Source organism: Astyanax mexicanus, chromosome 13 (assembly GCF_023375975.1).
Source record: "Astyanax mexicanus isolate ESR-SI-001 chromosome 13, AstMex3_surface, whole genome shotgun sequence".
Lineage (NCBI taxonomy): Eukaryota > Metazoa > Chordata > Actinopteri > Characiformes > Acestrorhamphidae > Astyanax > Astyanax mexicanus.
In genome coordinates this window covers 38,140,066-38,164,365 of record NC_064420.1, presented here as the reverse complement: position 1 = coordinate 38,164,365, position 24,300 = coordinate 38,140,066, and the positions used below count along the sequence as shown (strand labels likewise).

Here is a 24,300-nt window from a genome sequence, read left to right as displayed (position 1 = left end):
TTGGGATGGATCAGACACAGCAGTGCTGCTGGAGTTTTTGAACATTGTCCACTCTATTACACACTCCTACCTAACTGTTCAATCTAGTCAAAGACAGAAGCTCTGAATGTGTTGCTGCATGGTTTGCGTCGATCATCCTCAAGTCCTTCATCACTGGTCACAGGATGCTGCACAAGACTATTTTTTTAGTCCAGGAGTGAAACTGAGGTGTTTAAAATAGTTTTAATTAAGGTAAGAGATGGGTGGAAAAATACTCTACTGCAGGAAATCAATGGGAAGCACTTTTAAGCATTAATATCCTTAAAGGAGGACTTCACACATGACTTGGTGTATGTTACTGCGTTAGTGTGTGTTGTGCTGATACAAGTGGATCAGACACAGCAGTGCTGCTGGAGTTTTTAAACACAGTTTTAAGCACAGTTTTTAAACTCTCTTGCTTAACTGGTCATCCTCTAGTCCTTTATAATTGGTTACAGGACTGGTTGGACACTGAGGCCTTAAGAATAATTTCAACTAAAGCGGGAGATGAGCATAAAAATAATGAAATATTAGCACCCTCTCCTCCACTGCAGGAAATCAACGGGAAGGTCCTATAGCTTTAATATCCCGATAAGAGGGCCGCACTCCTTTGTGTTAACTGTAATTAGCATCAACTCGAGCTAAGAGAAGACTTCTAATGCAGGCAAGTGTGAAATTATGAAGGGCGAATCTAGATTCTTACTCTCCATAAAGCTTCGAGTATTATGATAAGGAAAGGCTAAGGTGTCCCAGGAGAGCTCTCCCACTGAAACAGATTTGAAGCGTCTCATAAAGCACATTCTCTTTCTTTTTTTTTACTCTCCTCTCCTATTTATTGGAAATGACTGCTCATTAGTCAAGTGAGTAGACTCACTGGAGTTATTACACCCTCCACTCTATCAGCCAGCATTAACGTTATGGCCGGTGACAGCTGTTGAGGAAATCTCTTAAGAGTAGTGTCTCTTGGAGCTTCTGCACGCAGTAATATGCAGCTGTGGAGAGGAGTTTACAGGCTTTTTGGGTTAAAAGCAGCGCTTGTGGCAAGTTCAAGCCACAAGAAGTCGAGAGATATTAGAGTTGGGGGGTGTTTTGTTTTAATAAAATGGCGTGGAGGCTCAGAGACAGGATGGAAGGAAGTGTGAGATGAATTTGTGGAGTCAGGTTAAACTCCTGATTTTGACAGATTTTAGAATTAGACTTAGAGACTTAGACTTAGTTTATTGTCATTCAATTTTACACCAGTAGTTTGCAAAGGATTGGAATTTCGTTGCAACGGCAGTAATAAGGAGAAACAACCAGCACCAATAAAAAAATACTTTTTTAAGTGCAAGTAGAGCAATATAAATATATAAGCACATGCAGCTATACATATCCATTATATACACACTGTACATATACAGTCATATGAAAAAGTTTGGGCACCCCTATTAATCTTAATCATTTTTAGTTCTAAATATTTGGGTGTTTGCAACAGCCATTTCAGTTTGATATATCTAATAAGTGATGGACACAGTAATATTTCAGGATTGAAATGAGGTTTATTGTACTAACAGAAAATGTGACCGGTGCAAAAGTATGGTCACCCTTATCATTTTATTGATTTGAATACTCCTAACTACTTTTTACTGACCGCAAGCACACCACAAACAGAGTCGCCTGAGGTGTGCTTTTGCTTTTGCATACCTCAGGCGACTCTGTTTGTGGCGTGCTTGCAGAAAATACTTTTGCACCGGTCACATTTTGGTTTAATGCATATTGCACATTTTCTGTTAGTACAATAAACCTCATTTCAATCCTGAAATATTACTGTGTCCACCAGTTATTAGATATATCAAACTGAAATGGCTGTTGCAAACACCAAAATATTTAGAACTAAAAATGATTAAGATTGATAGGAGTGCCCAAACTTTTTCATATGACTGTACATGTAAACAAACTATATACCTGCAACACATACCCATGTATTGCACATATAGAACCAACGTTTTGAACTGTGACTGGGGATAAGACAAAGCTAGGAAAGTTTAACAACCAAAGTAAAAAAAGTAAAAAAAAAAAAAAAAAACATCTGTAGCACTTGTGTTGCACTCAAACAGCCAATGAAGTGGTGTTTACAAGTGGGAAATGCAGGTGTCTAGATGATACATGAGTTAAAAGATATAGTGTGATGTTTACTGCAGCCTTTAACACATTTTCACACATTTTTCCAATTGTAGAAAAATTTACAATTAAGTGACTTGGTAAGATGATTTTTTTTGCAGTGTGCTTCAAAAGTATTGATTTCTCTGCTATTGAATAATACAAAAAAAAATACTTCTTGCTTTTTATTGCTTTCACTCCCTCAATCCCTCCAAATTGGTGCTTTAATAGAGCCAAATTCAATAAACACAAGTAACTGAAAGTCAGGAGTCTAGCTTAAAAAAAGATAGATTAAAATCAAAAACAGAAAATTACAACAGCCAGTAACACAATATCACACAAGTAAGACTTTAGATCTTTAAAATATCACGTAATGAAACATAATAGATCTATTGACGTATCCATGGCTATACATTCAGCTCCGTCAGCGAAAACCCACTATCTAGATCCGCAGTCTAAGAGCACATAATGTGTTTAACAAGTAGTAGGTGGTTGCGGCTGCAAACGTTCCAGCTCTGTTGTTCCACAGCTCGGTTTAAACCTCTCATTTCAGTGTAGCCGAGTCTGGTCGAGGCGAGCTCGCTCAGCCTGATGGGAAAATCAATACGATGCCGGTGAAACTGCCACTTAGCATAAAGCTTTTCCTTAAGCAGATTATGGAGCGGGTCAGGGTGCAGTGCCGGGCCAAGGGTGCAGCAACGGCAGCTGCATGCTAGCCTTCCTCGCGGTGCTTATCAAAACCCCACACTGACACGGTCCCACCGGATCCATACTTTGGAAGGGCACACAGTTCATTAGCCTCGAACTGGAAACAATGAAGGCACTCAACTCTAGAGGTCTGGTCACATAAGATACACTGCACAAATAACTCTCTCTTTGCACTCTCCGCTTCAGCTCCACGCCGTGATCAATGATAGGACGCGCCTAATATAGTGAGGTGATACAGTGGCCTTCTTTGTCACTGTAGCAAATGTTCAGATAAAGAGGGTGGGCAATAATGGACTCATGATAAAGAGATAGCGTGGCCTTATTTGTCATGATAGCAAATGTACGAGTAAATAGGGAGTTGGAAGATAATGAATGTATGATAAATTGTGTCATGATCAATTGCTGTTCTGAGGACACTCTATAGAGGGTTATGGAGGGTACTTCTCGAATACGGATTGAATGCGGAGCTCTTAAAGACATTATAAGACCTAGATCAGTACCAGTTGTAAAAAAAATTAAATCAAGCAGTACTTTTATAGCAACAAGCCAACAGTGACACTTGAAACACTGATAAAAAAAAACAGATGCTCACAGATATAAAAGGTTGTCAACAGTTTAATCAAAAAGCCCAAAGGCTTGTAACAACCAGGCGTCAATAACAATAACAATCCGAGGGTTAACAAAAGAGACAAAATGAAGCGTAAACGTTAAACTGGGACAATAAACTGGGTCAAAACCAGAACAGCAATACTAAAAACAGAAAACAAACCAAAAGAGGCAAATAGCAGAAGAAAAAAGGCCAAACAGAAGAGAACAAAAAAACAGGAGATAGAATGCTTGATGTGCAACAACAGGACTGTTGGCAATACTTCGCAAAAAGTGCTTTACAAACTAAAAAGGGTATTTATAAAAAAATAGCAGGACTGAACAAAGGTGAAGCAAATTTTAAACGTTTGTATCATGAGAACAGTTTCTGACTGGATGTAGACAGACATGTTACAGAAAGGAAACTGTAGTCTGGGAGTGGGAATATACTCCAACTCGATGTAAGCCAATTGTTTCATTGTCAGGGTGTTGCCTGCAATCACTAAAACTAATAAAAGCAGAGCACATAGTCATTTGAATATTATATTAAAAATCATATAACCTTGCTTACTGTATCACAATACATCATTATATATATGGAATTGTAACCACTGTGTCTTGATTCTCAACATATCATCAGTTTTTGCTCTTGCTGATAAATCATCTCAGTCCATACGCAGCATTTGTCTCCTGCCAAAGCCAGGGATCACTTTAATGGTTCAAATACATCGACAGCGGCTCTCTCAGTAGGAGCCCACTCCTGTAGCTTGGCTCTGATTAGGCTGGTGCATGTGTTGTCCAGCAGGACCGAGCTGCGAGGAGCCATCATGGATTCCGAGCACATGCTGGTACAGTAAATTTCTGTAAAGCGAGGCTTCCGAGCTAAGAAGCCCGACAGCAGCACAGCTCCCCTAATCATTTGTATGTATGAAGCTCTTCGGGGCACCTAAAGCCTTTTATGCAAGCTAAGCAATAGGAAGATACTCTCTTAGTTGTATTCCCCTCACGCTTCGGGAATAAGGAATTAAATAAAGAAAAATACAGGGTATGAAGTATGAAATGAATAAATAAAAACCGAAGGCCCAAAGAAGAGGAGGGGGCAACGAGGAGGGTGCTAATTAGTTTCTGCACTTTGATGTCACTGCCACCCGCACCGCAGACGAACCTTTCAATTAGCGAATCCGGCAAAGACGTCTGCATCAGCTATTCTCAAAGCCCATCCTCTTCCCTTTTACTCAATCATGTCCTAACGAGGGTCCATTTAGCCATGGGATTTCCATTAAGATGAAGAACTAAATGAATAAAAAATAGGCAGACAGAAGAACGAGAAGCTGGGAGGATAAACATAGACGAGGAGAAAGAAGTTCCAACAAAAAAACAGACAGACTGCACAATACTCTTATAATGAATTTTTCTAAGAGATGGGCAGACGAGAGAACAGACAGACGGAGGACAAGGGAACGGAGTGGACGGGAGAAAATGAGTAAAAGAGAATCGGAGGACACGGAGTGAAATACTGTGGGAGAAGAGCAAGCTGACCTTCGGATGGAAGCTCCAGCTTAGTGGAGGAAAGTGCTTTACTATCAGTAACATGGCACTGCATTAAGCTCCTAGATCTTCTATGTAATTTTACATCTTAGTTATTTACTTTTATAACTACTATACTCACATAATTCCTAATTTCATACATCTAAAACAGAACCCTGTGGGACTCCATAAACCAATATTGGTTTAGCTCTTCAGCAAAAAATAGCCCAAAACCATCGACATTATCACACAGGCAAAGTAAAGAAATGCACTACAACACTACTAACCAGAACCAGCGCTCTCAAGAGAAATTCACTCGTACAGCTCAGTACAGCAAGTATCAGACACAGCAGAGCTAACAAACACCACTAACAACAGTCTGAGCTAATGAAATTCACAGATTCTCACAGCTGGTGCTTAGACTTTGAGAGTATTTTTAACATGGTTGATTAGAAAAAGCAAAATATGATGTTTTGAATTTGAAAAAGAAATAAAATATTGTCATAATTAACAATTTCTTAGGCCATAAAATTGACCCCTGTGGGACTCCACAAGATATAAGAAAGCCTATGGCTACCAAATATATTTAATATTAGCTGCTGAATTTGCAGAAATAACTAAACCTATGGTTCAATGGCTAATCCCTCAGCAAACTGTACAAAAACTGTCACCATCCTCACACAGGCAGGTCTCTTTCTCTCTCTCTCTTACTCCCCCTTTCTCACTCTCTCACTCTCTTGTGCACACGTTCTCGCGCTCTTCACACTCTCTCTTCGGTGACATCAACATACACATTAATCACACACAGCAGAGACAGCTACGTGTCACACACACAAAGGCAAGCACACGCCTTGGCCTTTTGCGACAGATACACTAGGAGTTTGTTTACCTATTGTTTGTTGGTAATTTGTCAGGCTGAGGCATTGAGGGGCTGGACAGCATGTTAGAGCCAATAAAAACCCAGCCCACGTAAAGACTGATAGAGCTTCACTCCGGACGACGCGGCTCAGAAACAAAGCAGTCTCTTAAAGTGACAGCAGGGCGGGACGGCCAATTTAGACAATTTTCCTCTTAACTCAAACACAGTCCATCAGCCGAGGCATGCTCAGTGTCTTAAACCTTATCCTCTAGGTTTGCACTGGAGTTATTACACTACTGAAGCTAATGAAGTCTGATAGGGCTAGTCACATGATATTTATTTCTGTAATTGGCATTTTTATAATACATTCCAACAACCTTTGGAACAAATAGTTATTTTATCTATATCGTCACTTAAACAATGTCAATGCCAGGAAGTTTTACATTCACAAATGAAGATGCAATGTTTTTAAATGCTAGCAATAATATGAAAAATTCAAAAAATTTTGAGATAAAATGATTAATTGGCTATGCATCAAGCTATGCCTCCCAAATGTGTGATTAATGACGATCTGACTGCTAGATGACGATATTGACCCAATCACGGCAGCAGAACCCCCTTAAAACCAGTGTAGAAATCAGCTCAGTGTGCTGCACTGGTGTACAGTAATAATACAATCCTGATAATAAGGTATATTTTGGTATATTTAAAAAAAATATATATAAGGTCAACGTAAGGTTGACTTTAGAAATAAGCATTTAAAAAAACTGTAAAATTATGTTTACCAGCCCTTGCAGCTACGTTACAGCACATTGCATTACACAAGTAGCATATAGCATATATAATTATATATGTACTTTCTATTTATAAAGAGAACCAGGGTGGCATACTGTCAAAAACTTTGAAAGTAAAGTAAGTCTAATTGAGGTTACTTCAGGTTACTTGTTAGCTACATTAGCATATATACACATTGCTCCAGCACAGAAGCTAACCCTGAGGCACTAAATAAGCTATGCCATGCTCTGAGAGAAATTACTTACTGTAAGTGGAGAAATGAGCTTGTGCTTACACTCCAAATACACACTTCCTCTCCTGGTTGTTCTCCCAGAGTCACGCTATCCCCCAATCAGCAGTCCTGTGGCTGCTTACTTTCTGATGCTTCGGCCCTATTCCGGTGTATCATCTCGATATTTGCGACACATAATCCTATTTAGCAAACGTGTATTCAATTAAAAGGGGGCGGCAGCTCCCAGGTGATGCACCGCTCTCACCCGCCACTTTGTCAGTGTCTACAAAGAGGCTGAGCTTAAGCCTAGCGGAGTGTGAAATTAAACAGGTGATAAATTTCCCCGTGCGGCCAAACGCTGGGAACGCTGTCATTTTTCATTACCGCAAAATAAAAGAGTGAGAAAACATTCCCATTTCTTCCCAGTAACTAATGAACACAGGCTTTAAAGTGCGCTCTGAATAAATGAATAAATCGCCCGTGCATTCCCAGCCCCTGCTGCTCCGGGAAGAAGAACATATTTCCCACTTTTGACAGTGTATTTTTGCAGAGGAGTTACGGTTAGCACCAGGGTAAACGCTCTGAGGGGCCTAGCCATCAGATAAATGCGGCAGATTGTAAGAGAGCTATAGGTCAACACTGAATATTGTGCCCTGCTAGATAAAGTAGGCTCTTCTTCCTCATCGCGGTAGCCACTATCACTATTGTTCCTGCACAAAGGCTTAAAGCCTGGAGCCAGAACAGTGTCTAAGCTCTAGCTGGGTCAGATGACCACAGCCAGGGCACGGGCAGAAAGAAGCTAAAGCCGTGGCCTCTGGGAAAAGCAGCCTATTGAGCAGGCCGGTCTCTAAAAGCAACATCTCCAGAGCCCTGGGGAGGGCAAACACAAAAGTGATGCAGTGATGAGACGGTGTGAAAGAAGAGGAGCAGAAAACATGGTGATTGTTACTTGTCAATGGGTTGTCAGGGATGGCAGACAGATACAGAGAGGGAGAGAGAGCGAAAAAAAGGAGGAGACAGAGGGAGAAAATGCAGTTTTCTTGGGCATAAAAGGAAAACAAAATTCAAGCACTATTTCATGCTCCACTTACGAAAGGTCAATCGGCACAGATAATGAGGCGATGCTAAATTGACTGCATGAAGCCCCGCGTTAAAGCCCAGCCACTCATCCAGACAGCCCCCGGCAACAAAACCACAGGAGCCGTCCGGAGAGTCAACAATAATAGGGATTTTGGCCTAGAGTCGGCTGCATCTCATGCTTTGGCTGCATCTGTCTATCTGTCTCCCGCTTTCTGCTCGTATTAGGATCAGCTAAAATTTCTGTCTCTCGCTGTTAGCATCTGCCACTGATGTGCCGCATCAGGGAAAACACTGACATGTACAGTAGCAGGACAGTGAGGCAGCAGCGGAAGCTCCAAAAAAACATGAACCAAGGGGGCGCTGTTATATGGTAACCTTAACTGACCTATCCATTCCCTGCCATTAAATGCAGTCTTGCAGAGTCATGGAGCTGGAGAGACTAAACAAAATAATGCTCTGTTGGGACCTGCAGTACATAGCTCAGCTTTGTTTGTTTAGTGTTGCAACTTAAAGGGAAAGTCCAGGCTGACTCTGATTCTGCACTCTTGAGTCCATCTTTTGCAGCTGGCAGTGGTGGCTCAGGGGTTAGAGTGCCATAGAGGGTTGGAAAGCAAGGTGGTAGGTTTGATACCCAGGTTTGCTGAGCTGCTGCTTTTGGGCCTTTGGAAAAGGTCCTTAACCCTCTTTCTGCTCATGGGGATGCTATAGAATGGCTGATACTGTTATCTGACCCGAGCTCTTTCAGAAAGCATTGGTTTTACGGAAAACAAGGATGTAGGTTTGCTACCCGGCTTTGATAAGCTGCTGGTGTTGGGCCCTTGGGCAAGGCCCTTAACCCTCTCTGCTCCAGAGGTATTGCAGAATAGTTGAAACTGAGCTCTGACCCTAGCTTTCTTAGCAGGGATATGATCAAATTTGGGGGAAGGGATATGGGTTTGATTCATGCATTTGAACCATGGTTGCTATTTTGTGTAAAGCTATTTTCCATTTTACAGGTCAGAGGTGTGGCTTTATAATAGAATAATGCAAAAATGTATGAATTACCATGATGCAATTACTCTTTTAATTTGGTTATATTGTTGTGTCTTAACAAATAAAAGAATATGCTGATTACAGCAGGATGATTTAACATACATACTTAGGTTATTTATTAAATTAATAAGACTTAACACTCGAATACTGCAGCTATTTTGTTCAAAAACTGACATTATTGGCATTATTATTAATGTCAGGCCAGGTGAAGTCAGGTCAGGTCAACTATCATGCAAAAACCTTGTATTTCCAAAATGGAAACTTTACAGGATGAGGAAAAAACCTTCTTAACTTTTTTTAACTAAGTCTCTGTTGTAAAATATTTGATTCTATGTAATTTGTGAGCATTTCTATAGGTCAATTTTTACACAATATTAATAACTATAAAACAAGACACAATGTTTGTGATTGACAGCAATGAAATGCAGATCTATACAGCGTTTTTTTTATTTTATTTATAAAATGTAAATCAGTAGATGTCCTACCTTCATCACACATGTCAGGCTCGGCCACCGTTATGGTCTTCTTCAGCGTGCACGAGGCATGCCGCAGTTCACAGAGGCTGCTGTAGGTGTTGCCATCCGAGCCACACACACGCTTAACGGGCTCACCCACACACTGAGGGCACTCACACTTATTCTGAACACAGTGGGCACCCCAGCTACACACTGCGCCTCCACAGTTCTCTGTTGACACACAGACACACACACACAAAAGAGACACACAGAAGGAAACAGTATATGAAAAAGACATATGCATGCAGCCCCATAGCATACTCCAGGCTTCAAGCAGGTTCACTTGCTGGGCATAGAAATAATTGATATATGCATTCAATAAACAAGGAGCAGTACGGTATGGTATGGATGACTGTGTTATTGTATGTGTTTTGTGCTGCCTTTGTGTGGTCTCTGAATTATTGCGATCACAAGAATCTGATATATTGCGTTTGAATTTTCTCTTTAAGTTGTACTTAGAGGCAGAAACCAGCAAAAATGTTCATGATGGCTCATGAAAGGAGGAAAATAAAAGGATTATATTCTACTACAACATTATTAGTCACCAAAAAAGCTTTGAATGTTTGTTTACATTCATTAGTAAACAAGCTTGAGTGGGATTACCAAACAGTTAAGCAGCATGACCAAGTTTAACCAAGCTGATTAACCAGCATGACCAGTGTGACCATGCCGGAAGACCAAAATGGCCAGAATTTAATTAAATTCAAATTTATTTATACAGTGCTTTCACAACGAAATATTTAACATATACAGTGTTAGTCAAGAGTTGGTCAACCAGCTATCTTACCAGTACAGGGTCTGTTTTCACCTGCATGACCACCTTTTAAATCACTTTGACCATCAAATACCAGCTGAGACCATCTAAAACCAGTTACCAGCAACTACTAATCTGAAGCAGGAATTTTCACTAAGGTATTTTATCCCAAAAGTATTTTAAATACATGCTACCATTTGTAATGGTGTGTTTTCTCTCTAATATTTGGGTTTTATTGATACGTCTGGGCCTTAGCTACAAATGTTTTGTGAATTATTTATCGGGAAAAAACTATATTTAGATAATTCCTGGTATACATCCTAATGTTAATGTTTTTCTGACCTGTAAACAGAGCATTACTGTATACTGTATACTAAATTAAGGAATTTCAAATGGTTCATTTAAAAGCTTTCCACGTAATGCCACATGAATAAAAACACTTTATATTCTATAAAGAACCATGTAAATGTAAAATTTAAGCTTTTTTAGAGCACAATAAATATAATTTATTTTAATATTAATATTGTCTCTGGAAAAAATATATATATTGGAAATGAAAACTTGAAGCAGCTAGTTAGTTAGCTGGTTAGCATGTTAGTATGTTAGCTAGCTCACTGCTAATGTTACTTTGTTAACTAGCGCTCAGCTAACCTTAGTTCTCTCCCCAGTAATATATGTAGCTACATAACTCACTGCTAATTTTAGTATGTTAGCTAGCCCACAGTTAACCTTTGTTCTCTTTCTGGTAATGTTAGCTAACTCCCTGCTAAAGTTAGCATGTGCTTTCCCCCCAGCATTGAACACACCTTCTGAAAATGTTATATCTACAGCAAATTTACAGTAAATTTAAGACAATTTGAGACCTTAATTACGGGGATTTTAATTTAAGACATTTTGAGACGTTTTAAGGACCTGCAGGAACCCTGATGTAGTAGAGATGTGAGAGTGTATAAAACTTTTGAGTGAAATCTTCACTTGATGTAGAGATTCAGTGTGGTTCTTCTGTCGCATGGCTTAAATAACCATGAAAAACAATCCATTGTTGGAGTCAGGACAACTGAATAGGACTACCAGATAATAACTATTTTTTTAACCATGGTTCTAACCATATAACAATCGAAAAACCAACACAAAGACTTCCCAAGTCATAAAGTCATAAGTAGGCAATATTCGACCACCACATGAAGGCAGCACTGTAAGTCATGCACGGCACATGGCTATGAAGGTCAGCTGCTTTCCTCTGCGTGCATGTTGTGGGCAAGAATGAGTGTATGATGAGAAATGAGAAAGGAGAACGGAGGACGCAGGGGTGTGTTTGTAGAGATGGGGAAGGGGGAACTCACTGCATTCTCCTTGGGCCACCACTCGGAGCTCCAGCTGCTTGGTGCAGGCCTTCACGTTGAGCATGCACTCGTTGGGGTAGGTGGTGCCGTCACTGCCACAAACAGGCTGTCTCGAACCCACGCACTCAGTGGGGCACACGCAGCGGCCCGTCTGCGCGTCGCAGATAGCGCCGAACGAGCAGTTAGTGCAGGCCTTATCTGTGGAAGAGAAGTTAGTGGACATTAGCTTGGAGACACATCTGAGAGGCGAGATCAGGTGAGATCGGTATCGAACCTGCTGCAGCCAGGTGTCTAAAAACACTGAGAAATAACAGATGGTAAGTCATGAAGGCCTAGGTTTTTTTTCTTCACAAAGAAAAAATATGGATTCAAAATCAAAGCCAGGTGTGGTTGGAGAATTGTGTATTGTCCTTCAACGGCGATGAATAGCTTTTCACTTTTTGTAGCGTTTGTAAGCCTCCCGCTGAACATGTGCGCAGAAGCCTAAAAATAACGTGCTAAATAAGAGCGACGCGGGAGCGATGAATGGAAACGATCTGTCTGCATTGTGTGGAGAGTACGCACAGATCCCCATACACGGAACTGCGTTTACATTTCACATAGAATGGCAATGTGAGCTTGACTATCTTGGGATCTGGATAATACGTTCCAACCACAAATGTGGTTACACCTGTCTTGTAAATGTGTGAAAATGTACGAGAGAGAGAGGGGGAGAGAGAGAGAGAGAGAGAGAGAGTGAGAGAGTGAGAGAGAGAGAGAGAGATCTGTTCACTATAGATTTTTTAAAACAATAGAGTTCTGTAGTTGTATCATTGCTTTGTATATGGCATCATGCAAATAGACTGATATGCTGTGATGTGTTGCTTTTTTTTCCTTTTCCTTTTTTTTTTTTACCTCACTCAGAAGATAACACCTCACTACTTAAAACAGATGTGGGCATTTTAAAGCTGTCCCCTGAGGTATCACCTCATGATCAATTTACATACTGCTATCTCATACCTTATGGCATGTCAGTATTTGCTATTAAAACTGTAAGTTTATGAGGATTTCTTCATGGTGCCCTGTGTTAAAAAGCCATGTTCCCAACCAGAAATGTACAATTTACTCATAAATATCTTTGGATCTCCTGAATTATGTGATTATTATCTAGTCAAAATATAGATATGTACATGCAAGCTAACAGTCTAACAGTGGTATTTTGAATTCAATTTTTTCTCATTATGCCAAAAATCCTGAAACAGACAATACACCTTCTAGTGTGGCACAGTGGATAACACCACTCACTGAAAAAGTGAGATACTACTTGCGTAGGGTTCAATTCCTAGTCTGGGTGACTGGACTGTGCGACACCAATAATATAAAAGCATAATACTGTATAAGAGTCCTTGGGCTCTATATAACTCTATATTAACCCACCTCTGTAGTTTGAATAATCTTGTAAGTCACTCTGGATAAAAGTGTCAGCTAAATGCTGCAAATGTAAATATAATTTATAACAGACTGAGACAGCTAAGAACATATATCACATGTTTGTAGCCCTTGTTTTGTCTTACAGGTCAAAAATGACCTCCCATCATCAAATATACCACCACTATCCAGCTCAGGATTTTTTTGTGGCTGCCAGCAACTGGAAGGAAATAATCCTGGCCAGTAACAATGACTAGCTATTAGTAATACTGTAATTATAAGTGGCCTAGTAATAACACATTACCATATAATAGCATAATGAACTATAATTGGAAAGAAATCATAATGAAATTAAAATAAATTCATATTAATTCAGAATTAGAAACTTGACAGACTCTCACCCTGCAGTTAACAGAAATGTTTCAAAGCTGAAACACTTTGCCATGTGTTAATTTCCCCCCAGAATATCACTGGATCCTCTCAGTAATGAAGCTGATAATGAGCTGTCGTAGTGGAATTTAGCACACTGATGTGACATCGCAAGACACGTAAGATTATACAATCCATATCATATCATTCAGTGGAGTCAGGCTGATTTCTGGTGTGATAAGGTGGCTGCTAGTTGTACAATAGAAGGTTTAGAACATTACATTAGAAGTTTATCATTGGAATGCACATGGACAACAAATTGCACTTTGAATTGACACAACTGAAATTAAAATACTTAAAAGATTAGATTTAAATGTGTTGCAACATTTTCACGGTCATTTTCATGGTCTTTGGGTTCACTTTTGTGATAGAGGTGCATTCTTTTCATTATCTGTTGTTGTTTCATAGAATTCCTGGTTTCTTATAACCTTCCCTGACATGGCAACCCATCACCATATTATTTCCAGCCTCATCACAGCAAGAGGCTGCCTACAGAAATCACTCTTTCAGACACCACTTCAAAACAAGCCCTCCCCTCCCCTTCCTTCCTTCCTTCCTTCCCCTTCACCTAATCACCTCAGACATAGTCTGGATTTCTTGATCTGGAGAGTGCCGACGCATCTGATCCCTAGCTATGACATCCTGGAGCTCAGTTAATCAGGAAAAAGAAGATTCTAAATCTAATTCCGACTGGGATTGAACGAGCATGGCCAGCAACAATTACAACCTGGAGGATTCAATTAGAGCGCTGATAATAACAGCTGCTGATTTAGTGCTAATGGAGAGAGGTGCTCGTGCATAAATCTCGCAGCTCTCCTGGCATCAGCCTGTTTATTACGTATTAATAAAGTGACACGTTCCTGGCTTCCACGAGGAAAGTGCTTTCGCTGTGTGGACGCCTTGCACCCGGCTGTGTTATTAAACACCAGCGCCACCCCACATGGCTAAGTGGCCACCCACGGCTAAGCGGGGGCCAAGAGCAATAAATCACTATGGTGTTGCTTACAGTGTGGTGGCGGCCCCTGCTTGCCCCTGTACTTGCCCCTGTACTTGCCCACCCGTGGTAAAAGCACTTCTTTATCTACTGCACCTGTTTAAACAGATTAGCACTATGATGGCTGGAGGAGCTACTACAACTACTACAACTACAAGAGGCTGTGTTTATGTAGACATGTGGGGGCTGTGGTGTTTAATAATGCAGTTGGATGCTTTGTCCCCATAAGCCTCCCATATAAGGAAAGTACTTTTCAGAAGACAGTAATGGGGCACTTTATTAATGTGTAGTAAACACCTGTTCCAGTACCCAAACTACTCCACCCCCGCCGCCCTCGCTGCCAGAGGTCCAGACAGGCCAGCTTTCAGGGTGACATACGAAGGAAGCGGTGCCCGCAGCCAGCACCGCTCTGCTCTTAAGAGACCAGCTGCAAAGTGGCCTCGGCGGCCGGCGGAGACAAGGTGAGGACGGGCTTAATGTGTGGCCCACAACAGCAGATTGTTGTGAATGGCCACGGAGAAAAATCCCCCAGCGCCGGGCCCTCGCTCTATTAGTCTGCTCCATCAGCCTCTTCCTTTTTATTTACCTCCATCTCCCTCTCTCTCTCTCTTGCTCTCTCTCTTCTCACCGCTTGATGATTTTTCTTCCAGGCCCGCTTCCCCTTGGTCGTCTCGCCAGCTTGCAGCTGACCTATATTCCCCAGCTCCCGACAAATAAGTATCATTTCCATCACCGGGTGAATCACGCTGTCATATTTTCCTTCCTGATGACACGCCGGCTCCTCTCTCATCAAGCTGTTTATAAATATATATGGACGATGTCTCTCTGAGCAGCCCACATCCCCGCGAAGTCTATTAGTTTATCACGCTTCTCCTGGCCTGCCTGACAAGGTCAGCTGCCAATCACCACACAGCTGCTAAAAACCTACCATATTTAATACATACAAGTACAAGAAACCACTTACAAATGAGTCATGAGTTTTTATGATTTTACCATTTTTAACAAATTGAAAACCTCTGGAATGTAATCAAGAGGAAGATGGATGATCACAAGCCATTAAACCAAGCGGGACTGCTTAAATTTTTGCACCAGGAGTGGCATAAAGTTATCCAAAAGCAGGGTGCAAGACTGGCGGAGGAGAACATGCCAAGATGGATGAAATGGATAAATAAATGCTCTAAATGACAATAATGTTAATTTTACTCAAACATATACCTACAAATAGCACAATTCGAGAGCTGTATGCATTCTATACACTAATGTTCAAAAAAAAAAAAAAAAAAAAAATAGCTGTGCTGTGTTGAAGCAGTACTTCCCAGTCTGTGCTCTTAGAATGGAAAACCTCATTAAGATAACACACCACATCATGACACCAGGAGGACAAGAGCAGGACTCATTACTGAAGACATGACAATCTGTCCTGCTTACCTACCAAGTTCCATTCCTGTTAGTCGATTAATTAATGTATTATTTTTTTGTCTATGAGTGTATGTACCAACGATTGTGGTAAACATCTAGTAAAAAAAGCCTTCCCTGGATAATAGAGACAGTTACTTTAACAAAAGCAGGATAAAAACGTTTGATTCTGTAAGAAACTATGAAATATTATAAAACAAAGAGCAGGTGTCCCAATACTTTTGTCCAATTGTATATATATATATATATATATATATATATATATATATATATATATATATATATATATATATATATATATATATATATATATCTGCAATTCTAATTCTGAAATTCAAGTGGGAAGGTATAATAATATGCACAATCACGATCATGCACATATCAACATGGTAATGTAAACACTAAAATATATGCGCATACACACACATGTATTTCCTTTCATACTTGATCCAGTAGTGGGTTCATGCATGTCTTGCATACAATCGTGCGCATAAGTTTGGGACACTCTGATCAATAAAACCTTGTTTTCTACATGACAATAAGTACAGGCACATTTTTAAACTGCTGAACACAAAAATACTGTTTATCAGCTTCCCCAGTATGATAAGAATATAAGATAAAAACAAATAACTAGAAACTGGGTTCTTAAAAACTGTCAATGCTCTTGTAGCTGAATGGAATCAAATTCTCATAGTAATGCCCTGTAATGCAATTCTGGCAGAATGAATGGCTTCCATGGACATCAAGTAATTTTGGAGCATTTCTAATGGTCCATTCATCTTGACACTTTGGCACAGTGTATTGCAAAAACATGCCATGGGCCATGAGACAGAAAATAGTATTGTGACCCATGACTATTGGTTAAAGGATAATTCAAATAAAATTGAAATACAATTAAGTAGAAGATTAATGATGACAAGCCAACAAACCAAGCTGAACTGCTTGAATTTTTGCACCAGGAGTGGCATAAAGTTATCCAAAAGCAGTGAGTAAGACTGGTGGAGGAGAACATGCCAAGATGCATGAAAACTGATTAAAAACATTTGGGTTTTTCCACCAAATATTGATTTTGGAACTCTAAACACTTTATGAATAAGAACTAGTTTTCTTTGCATTATTTGAGGTTTGAAAGCTCTGCATCTTTTTTTTGTTATTTCAGCCATTTCTCATTTTCTGCAAATAAATGCTCTAAATAACAATATTTTTATTTTGAATTCGGGATAAATGTTTTTCGTAGTTTATATAATAGAGGTTTATGTTCTGTTCACATGGACAATTCAAGCCAGAAGTCGCAGGTCACAATCATTACCGCCCACTGCACTGTCCACTGTGGGTGATAATGCATTCTATGCTGTATTCACGGCACACACATGACACTGTGGATTAACGAATACCAGCACAACTTCAGAACATCTTCCGTACTGTAATTATGTCAAAAATTTCTGTACAAAAAATGCAAATTCTAAGTCTTCACATTTTTTGCTGCTGACAAAACAGATTAATCCAGCTTTTCTTTAGTTTTTCTACAAAATCAGAACACTCAGCACACACACACACACACATGCAAGTAATATGTGGCTAGGGCCTGATCTGTGCAGCAGAGGCTGTGGTCTGAACAGAGAGGGATAATTAATAGAGATAATAACAGATCTCTCTCTCTAGTTCTGGGGAGAGGGGTTTTGTAAACAGGCCAGGAAAAGCAGGAGCCGGAGCTGCTTTAACTGTTTGGTGGCTGCTCTTTATTGGCTCATTCCACCCACTTTAGCATTGACTCAATTCCATCTATATCTCTGCATTACCAATGCTCTCAATATATGTGTGTGTGTGTGTGTGTGTGTGTGTGTGAGAGAGTGTCTGAGTGTGTGTGTATTCTTTTTTTTAAATAAAGACTATTTATTACTCTGTAGAACGCTACACGGGGACCTGCCTCCCACAGGCTTGTACTCCAAATTGAGTCGGCTGTGTTTAAACATTCCTCTTTTCTCTCAGCTCTCAGCCCACTTCTCTTTATTTATCCCTCACTCCCTCTCTCTCTCTCTTCCTCTCTCTCACTCTCTCTTTTTCTCTCCCCCGGCTGCTGTTTCCTCAGCACACGATATGCCTTCCTTTCCATATGGCCATCAGGAGACAGGACCAGCCAGCCTGGATACAAAGTACAGAGCATCTCTCTCTCACTCGCTCATCTTTATCTCTCTCTATGATCTATTTAACTTTCTCTCTCTCTCTCTCCCTCTCTGGTTTATCCATCTTTCTCCTCTCTTTTCTCACTGGGTTACTCTCCTTCGTTTACAGGAAATAATGTTTCTCTATTCATTCATTTCTCTCTTTCTCCATTTACCTTCTTTTTTTCTCTTCTTTTCCCTCTTTGTGTCTCTCTCACGGTCTCTGTCACTCTGTTTCACTCTTTCTCACTTTATAATTCTTTATCTTTCTCTCCAGTTTTTTTTTCCCCACAATTATATTTCCCGTGTCTCTCTTTATTTCTCTATCTTTCTTCTCACTCTCTCTCGTTTTTTTGTATTTATTCATAACTTTCTGCTACTCTTTGCTGATTCTCGTTCTGTTTCTTTTCTCTTCTCTCTTTAATCTTTTTTTCTCTCATTATCACCTTTTTTCTCCTTTCTTTCTTTCATTTTCTCCTGTCTCTCTGTTGTTTCTCTCTTTCTCTTCCTTCTTTGCTCTTTCTTCTCTCACTATTTCCCTCCTCTCTCTCTATCTAGTCTGTTTTTCTCTTCGTTTTCCTTTCTCTTTCACACTTTCTGAACATTCAATCTCTTTCTCTTTCTTTTTCCCCTCTATCTATCTCTACTCTGTCTATTCATCCTTTGCTTTATCTGTTCTTTTTTTTCCTCTTTCTCTTAATCTGTATTTTCCTTTCATATCTCTTAATTAACCTCTTTTACTCTATCTATTTATCATTCTGATCTATAATGTCTTTATTTGCTCTTCCTCTCCCTCTATATCTTCTTTCTTCCCAATTTTCCTATTTCTTTGCTTTTCTTTTCTCTCTTTATGTTTATTGTCTTCTCTCTTTCATACTCATACTCAATATCTATACCTTTTTCAGCTCCTTCTCTTTCTTGTTTTACCTCTGTATCTCTTTATGATCTATTTCTCTCCCTCATGCTCTCTCCCTCATTTTCTCTTGTTTCCTCCTCTTTTGCTTTCTCGTTTTCTATACCTTTATCTATTACTCTCTCTTTCATTTTCTTATTTTAATTTTCTCTCTTCTCTCATTTTCTCCGCGTACCTCCTCTCTTTCCATCTCTCTCTCTTTTCCTCCTCTCATGCTCTCTCTCTTTCTCTCTCTCTCTCTCTCTCGCTCGCTCTCATATACAGCATCAGCAGCCAAACTCATCAGAGTGAGTTAATTCTGCGTGTGGAGCCTGAAGGCGAGGCAGTGTCTGGCGCTGGATATCACAATCTACATGTCATTTCTGCACTGATGGCACACGTATAGCAGCCGAGCGGCAGCAGCATAAAGAGCAACAGCGCCCTGCAGGTACTAAACACTCCGATAAACTCTACTGCTACTGCCAAACCACCGCGGGCACACACACACACACACACACACACACACACACACGAAAAACACAATTCACTAGAGGCTCCAATTAATATACACACAGTGTGACGCCATCACACTCACTGACTCACACACACTGCGGGCTTTGAGAGCACTCAAACATAATGAAATAATGAAAACACACTTAACAGCGTATTTAAAGAGCAGTGATCTGGCTGGGCCACGGGCTTACACACACACACACACACACAAAAATACACACAGACAAATACACACACACACACAAAAACAGACAAATACCCACGGCCCACTGTGGCCCAGTTTAGCATGACCGAAACAGAAACAGATCAAGAAATGGACCAGACGTCATTAGAAATCTCTGTCCCTCTCACTCTTCCTGTGACCCTTCCTGTTTCTTTCTCATCCTCCACGTTTTCTCTTTCCCCCCTTCCTTCTTCTCTCTCTACAGCTATCTCTAATTCTCGTTCTTTCTTCTCTTTTAATAAAGAATGTACTCCAGGAACTCAGATAACAAATCTGGTTACTAGAATGTTTTCTGAACCTTTGTCAACAACCTCAAGTTTTTTGTATCTTTTTAGAATCAGCTTACTTTATGTAACATTTTCAAATGTTCTGCTAACGTTGCAGCAATGTCACTGTCACTACCCATGTATTAGTAGTGCACGAAATATCATTAAAGCACTGTCATCGTGATGTGCGCATGCACAATAGTCACATCACATGTCACTTAAGGCAATTAAATCAAAGTCATGCTGCAACATTTTGATTTTTGACATAAGAAGTAGATACACAGTGCTGTCTCTGTGTCTGTGGAAGGGACAGGCTGCTGCTGCCTGAGAAGCGCAAGGAGGAGGAAGAGCGCGAGGGGGGTGTGGGGAGGTGTGGGTGCACCTCAGTCCCGCACAGTTTTGTGCAGATAATTCCAGTTACAACTGAATTTACACTTTTAATCCCAGAAAAACGCACTTATTTATCTTTTAAAAAGCCATTTAAATGCCTGATTAAAGGGCATTTCCTCTGGTTTTGAGTGCTTGCCGCCGACTAACCAGCCCTAACTTGTATCAGCGTTTTAATTTTTTGTTTTGGGAATGTTAAATTTTATGTTTTAATAACATCAGTGTTTGTCTAACTGTAAAAGCACTGTGTGAGAAATGTTATGATAACATTGTGATGCAAACAATGACTGTCACACCCTGTTTTCAAAACATTGAATGTCACAGGCTTAACTTTCTCAAACCTTTTTTTTATAAACGTTACTAACCATTCATGTAACATCCTCTGTTAGCTGGGAAATTTGTAACTTTTGCAACAAATATATATATTTAGTAAATTTCATACATATATTTCCTGAAAACAGTGCCGCTAAGACAGTGCTGCTGCTTTACTAGAGCTAACTGAAAGAAACTCATAAAGAAATAGTAAGACTTTCACATTAAACCACGGTTATGTTCAGGGTTAAGTTTAGTTCAGGTCACGGCTAAGGTTAGGGAACATAGGCTTCCACACACAGTACATACAGTAGCTACACAGAGCCCACCGGTCCAAGATTATCAAGACCAGAATCAGGACAAGAAAAGGTCCAGAGCTCATCAAAACTCCGGCACGCATTCTTCTCTCCAACAGCGCCCCTCACAATGCTCTGGTCCAGCTCCCGCTGCTGCTGAATGAGGCAAAAGTAGTTCACACGGGGAGGACTTTCACCGCCAACGTATAGCAGATCCACTTCAGAGGACAGCACAGCCAATTCAACAGCTGCGTTTTCACAGCGCCACAAAAAAAGACGTGACTCACACAAACAATTACTCTGAAGGATGCTGCTCTCTTTAATTTTAACTTAAGTGCATCTTTTCAGCACAAAAAAAGAAAAAAAGGTCATACAGGAAGAAAATTGCAGCCATCTCTTTCGGAAGATCTGCAATGCTTAAGAGCACAGGGAGGGCTGAAAGGAGGAGAGAGACAGAGAGTGTGTTCTTGCTTTTGTAAAGATTTAGAGCAGACAAATCTGTTAAGATGAGGCAACTACACAACAAGGTGCCAGTACTAATGTTTGCATCACTTTGTAATTCAGCATAAATTACACATCATCTCCTCATTATCTAAACATGTGTACATTTTATATATGTCATTATCTCATCCAGAACTGTTTTTGAAATCAAGGGCCTTTATGTAATCTTCCACAAGTGTCTTACACTAGATTTTAGAATAGGATTTGATGGTAAGGGTTTGATGGTATTTGGCCATAGAGGTATACATTAAAGCTCCTGTGAGGCAGTGGAAATGTGTTCAATGAAATGATGGTGCTCCATTAATATGTTTGAGATAAGTTGGTGTTAAGGGGAGGTGAGGTGGTGATCATCCAATAGCCTGATCTCTAACAATGGTAATGGTACAGAAACAAGCTATATGTGCTCTCATTCTGCACCATTTGACTCAGTGACGGGGTCTTCAAAAATCAGCATACTGTAAGATATATAAAATCACACACCTGAAATGCATCCATATTATTGGTGGAACAATATATTGATATTAAGATATATTCTATCGTTGAAAAATACTTGCCTCCCCGAATTTGACTTACTAAACTTACTGCTTCATTACGCCACATAGTGGGGCAAATCATATGAATAAAATAAACCTGTGCAGAAGAATGTTGGCTGTCAAATTCTGTAAAACTGACACCAATACATCCATAATTCCTGTTTTTGGTTATTTAGGACTGTTCTTACCTCTTTAAAATAAGTTCACACTCTAATATTTTGTTCCTGCCTTTAGCTTTGATTGCGGCACACATTCCCTGTGGCATTGTTTCAATCTGCACTGGTCTGGACTCTGTGGTGAACTTTTAATCCATGTGTGAAAATGATGATCTCATGCTCCCTGAATCACTCTTTCACAATTCCCCCCATGAATCCTGACATTGTTATCTTGGAATATGGCCGTTCCATCAGGGAAGAAAAAATCCATAGATGGAATAACCTGGTCTATATTCAGTATATTCAGGTAGTCAGCTGACCTCATTCTTTCAGCACATACTGTTGCTGAACCTAGACCTGAACAACTGCAGCATCAACCCCACATCATTAGCTTAGTTAAATCCAGTTAAAACCCTAATTCATAAAATGCATTACATCCAAGGCAGAAGTTCAAGTTTTCAAAAGTTTAGCTGATGGAACAATGAAGAAAGTATTGTAAGTGAAGGAGGTGGTAATTTTGTTTTGATGTATTGTGAGCTAAACTGCATAGTTATTCTGTTTTTAAACCCCCCAATGACATGTAATATATTCAGTATTACTGTTGGGATGATTTGGGAGATGGATTGGTTGTTGCAAAATAGAAAACTATCCAATATCCAATCAACAACCAATTTGCCAAAGATACGTGTAGAAAATAATATGCATTCTGCTTATATTACAAGAGTTTCAAAGAGTTCGTCATTTTAAATGTGTCTAGAATGATGAACAGACCTGTATTGTGTTCTGTGTGTGTGCTGTGTGTGTCCACCTACCGCAGGGTCCTTTGTGCTGGATGCTGATGTGCTTCTGTAGGGCACAGCCCATAGCTCTCATGTGACACTGGCTGCTGTAGGTGTGTCCATCATTACCGCACACGGGGTCCTGGGACTGGGGGCACGCGTCCGGACACTCACACACCGCCTCGCCATTCTTCACCACACACGTTCCTCCAAAATCACAAATCTTCTTCAGGCACGGACTGGGAGCGTTCAGATCTGGCAGCGCAGAGAGACAGAAGTTAGTGATGAATTGATTGGTGATATAAACAACATCAGGGGGTAGAAAGAAGAAGAAGAAGAAGAGGAGGAGGAGGAGGAGGAGGAAGGGCAAAGGGAGAAGCATAAAAGCGAGCAAGAGCAAAAGGATCAAAGGTCACAGTTATGACTCCTACAATGTTTTCCACAATGAGAAACCTACCGGGCAGCAGTGCAGTGGTGCCCCAATCAAACATAAGCTAATTTAAAAACCATAAAAAAAGATGCAAAGAAGATGCACAAAAGCTTTGAGTGACACTGACACTATGAGACTGACATTATGCTTCATATAGGGTTCATACACATTTTAACCAATACATTTTTTAATGACTTTTTCAAGACAAATTTTCATGATCATACTATTTTTAAAACATCAGTGCAGCCATGGACACTAAAACCAACAATCAACTAAAACTATAATCAAAATTTATTACAGTAGGTCTAAAATGAAACAGATGAAATGTTGACACACAATCTTTAATAATGATAAAATGTGTGTCAGATCCTGAGAGCTCCATCATGTAGGGCTAAATTACTGAATTAACTAAAATAACTGACATACTGACATATTTTTTTGGGAAAACTACAACACAAAGACTTGTAGACCAAAATTCCATGACTTTCTCAAAACGTTCTGGGTATTTATATTTTTTCCAAAACTTATCCAGACCTGGAAATTGCAATTTTTAAATTCCATGACTTTTCCAGGATTTTCATGACTGTACAAACCCTGTTCATAGTTGTTAGTACTTTAGCAGCATTTTAAAGGGTAGAGTAGGCAAATTCCACCTTTTTCATACCAACAAACAACAAAAGTCTCTACATACTACTGCACATATACGGTATTACTATTATGGGATGGCACGTTGTGTATGTAACCTAAGTAGCGCAGATTGCTGTTCTATGTTCTGTGTTTATGTAGTGTATGTGTCATCTCATTCTGTGTTCTTTCAAAACAACAACAAAAAAATAAATAGTTCAAACTGCTGCTGTCCAGTGGAAACCATGTAATGTATCTCAATTTGTGTCTGTTTTTAGTTTTCTCCATCATTTCTCATTATGCTCTTTGTGAATACAGCAACTCTGGATTAATAGAGCAGTGAAAATGTTCTAAAATTACATGGAAAATATAAGCTTTCATTCCAAGCTTAGAGCATGTTTTTTCTTCTCCTGTC

The 24,300-nt window shown here is 39.9% G+C and overlaps 1 protein-coding gene across 10 annotated transcripts in view; it reads right to left on the bottom strand.

Moving 5' to 3' along the window:
• Positions 1-24,300, bottom strand: part of agrn (agrin) — a 356,879-nt gene that overhangs the window by 68,873 nt on the left and 263,706 nt on the right. For all 10 annotated transcript variants that reach the window (XM_049463009.1, XM_049463013.1, XM_049463012.1 and 7 more), the window contains 3 exons: positions 22,865-23,086; positions 11,567-11,764; positions 9,440-9,640 (listed from right to left, as the gene is read on the bottom strand). In XM_049463009.1, the coding sequence (XP_049318966.1) occupies positions 9,440-9,640; positions 11,567-11,764; positions 22,865-23,086 (621 nt within the window). The remainder of the gene's footprint in view (positions 1-9,439; positions 9,641-11,566; positions 11,765-22,864; positions 23,087-24,300) is intronic.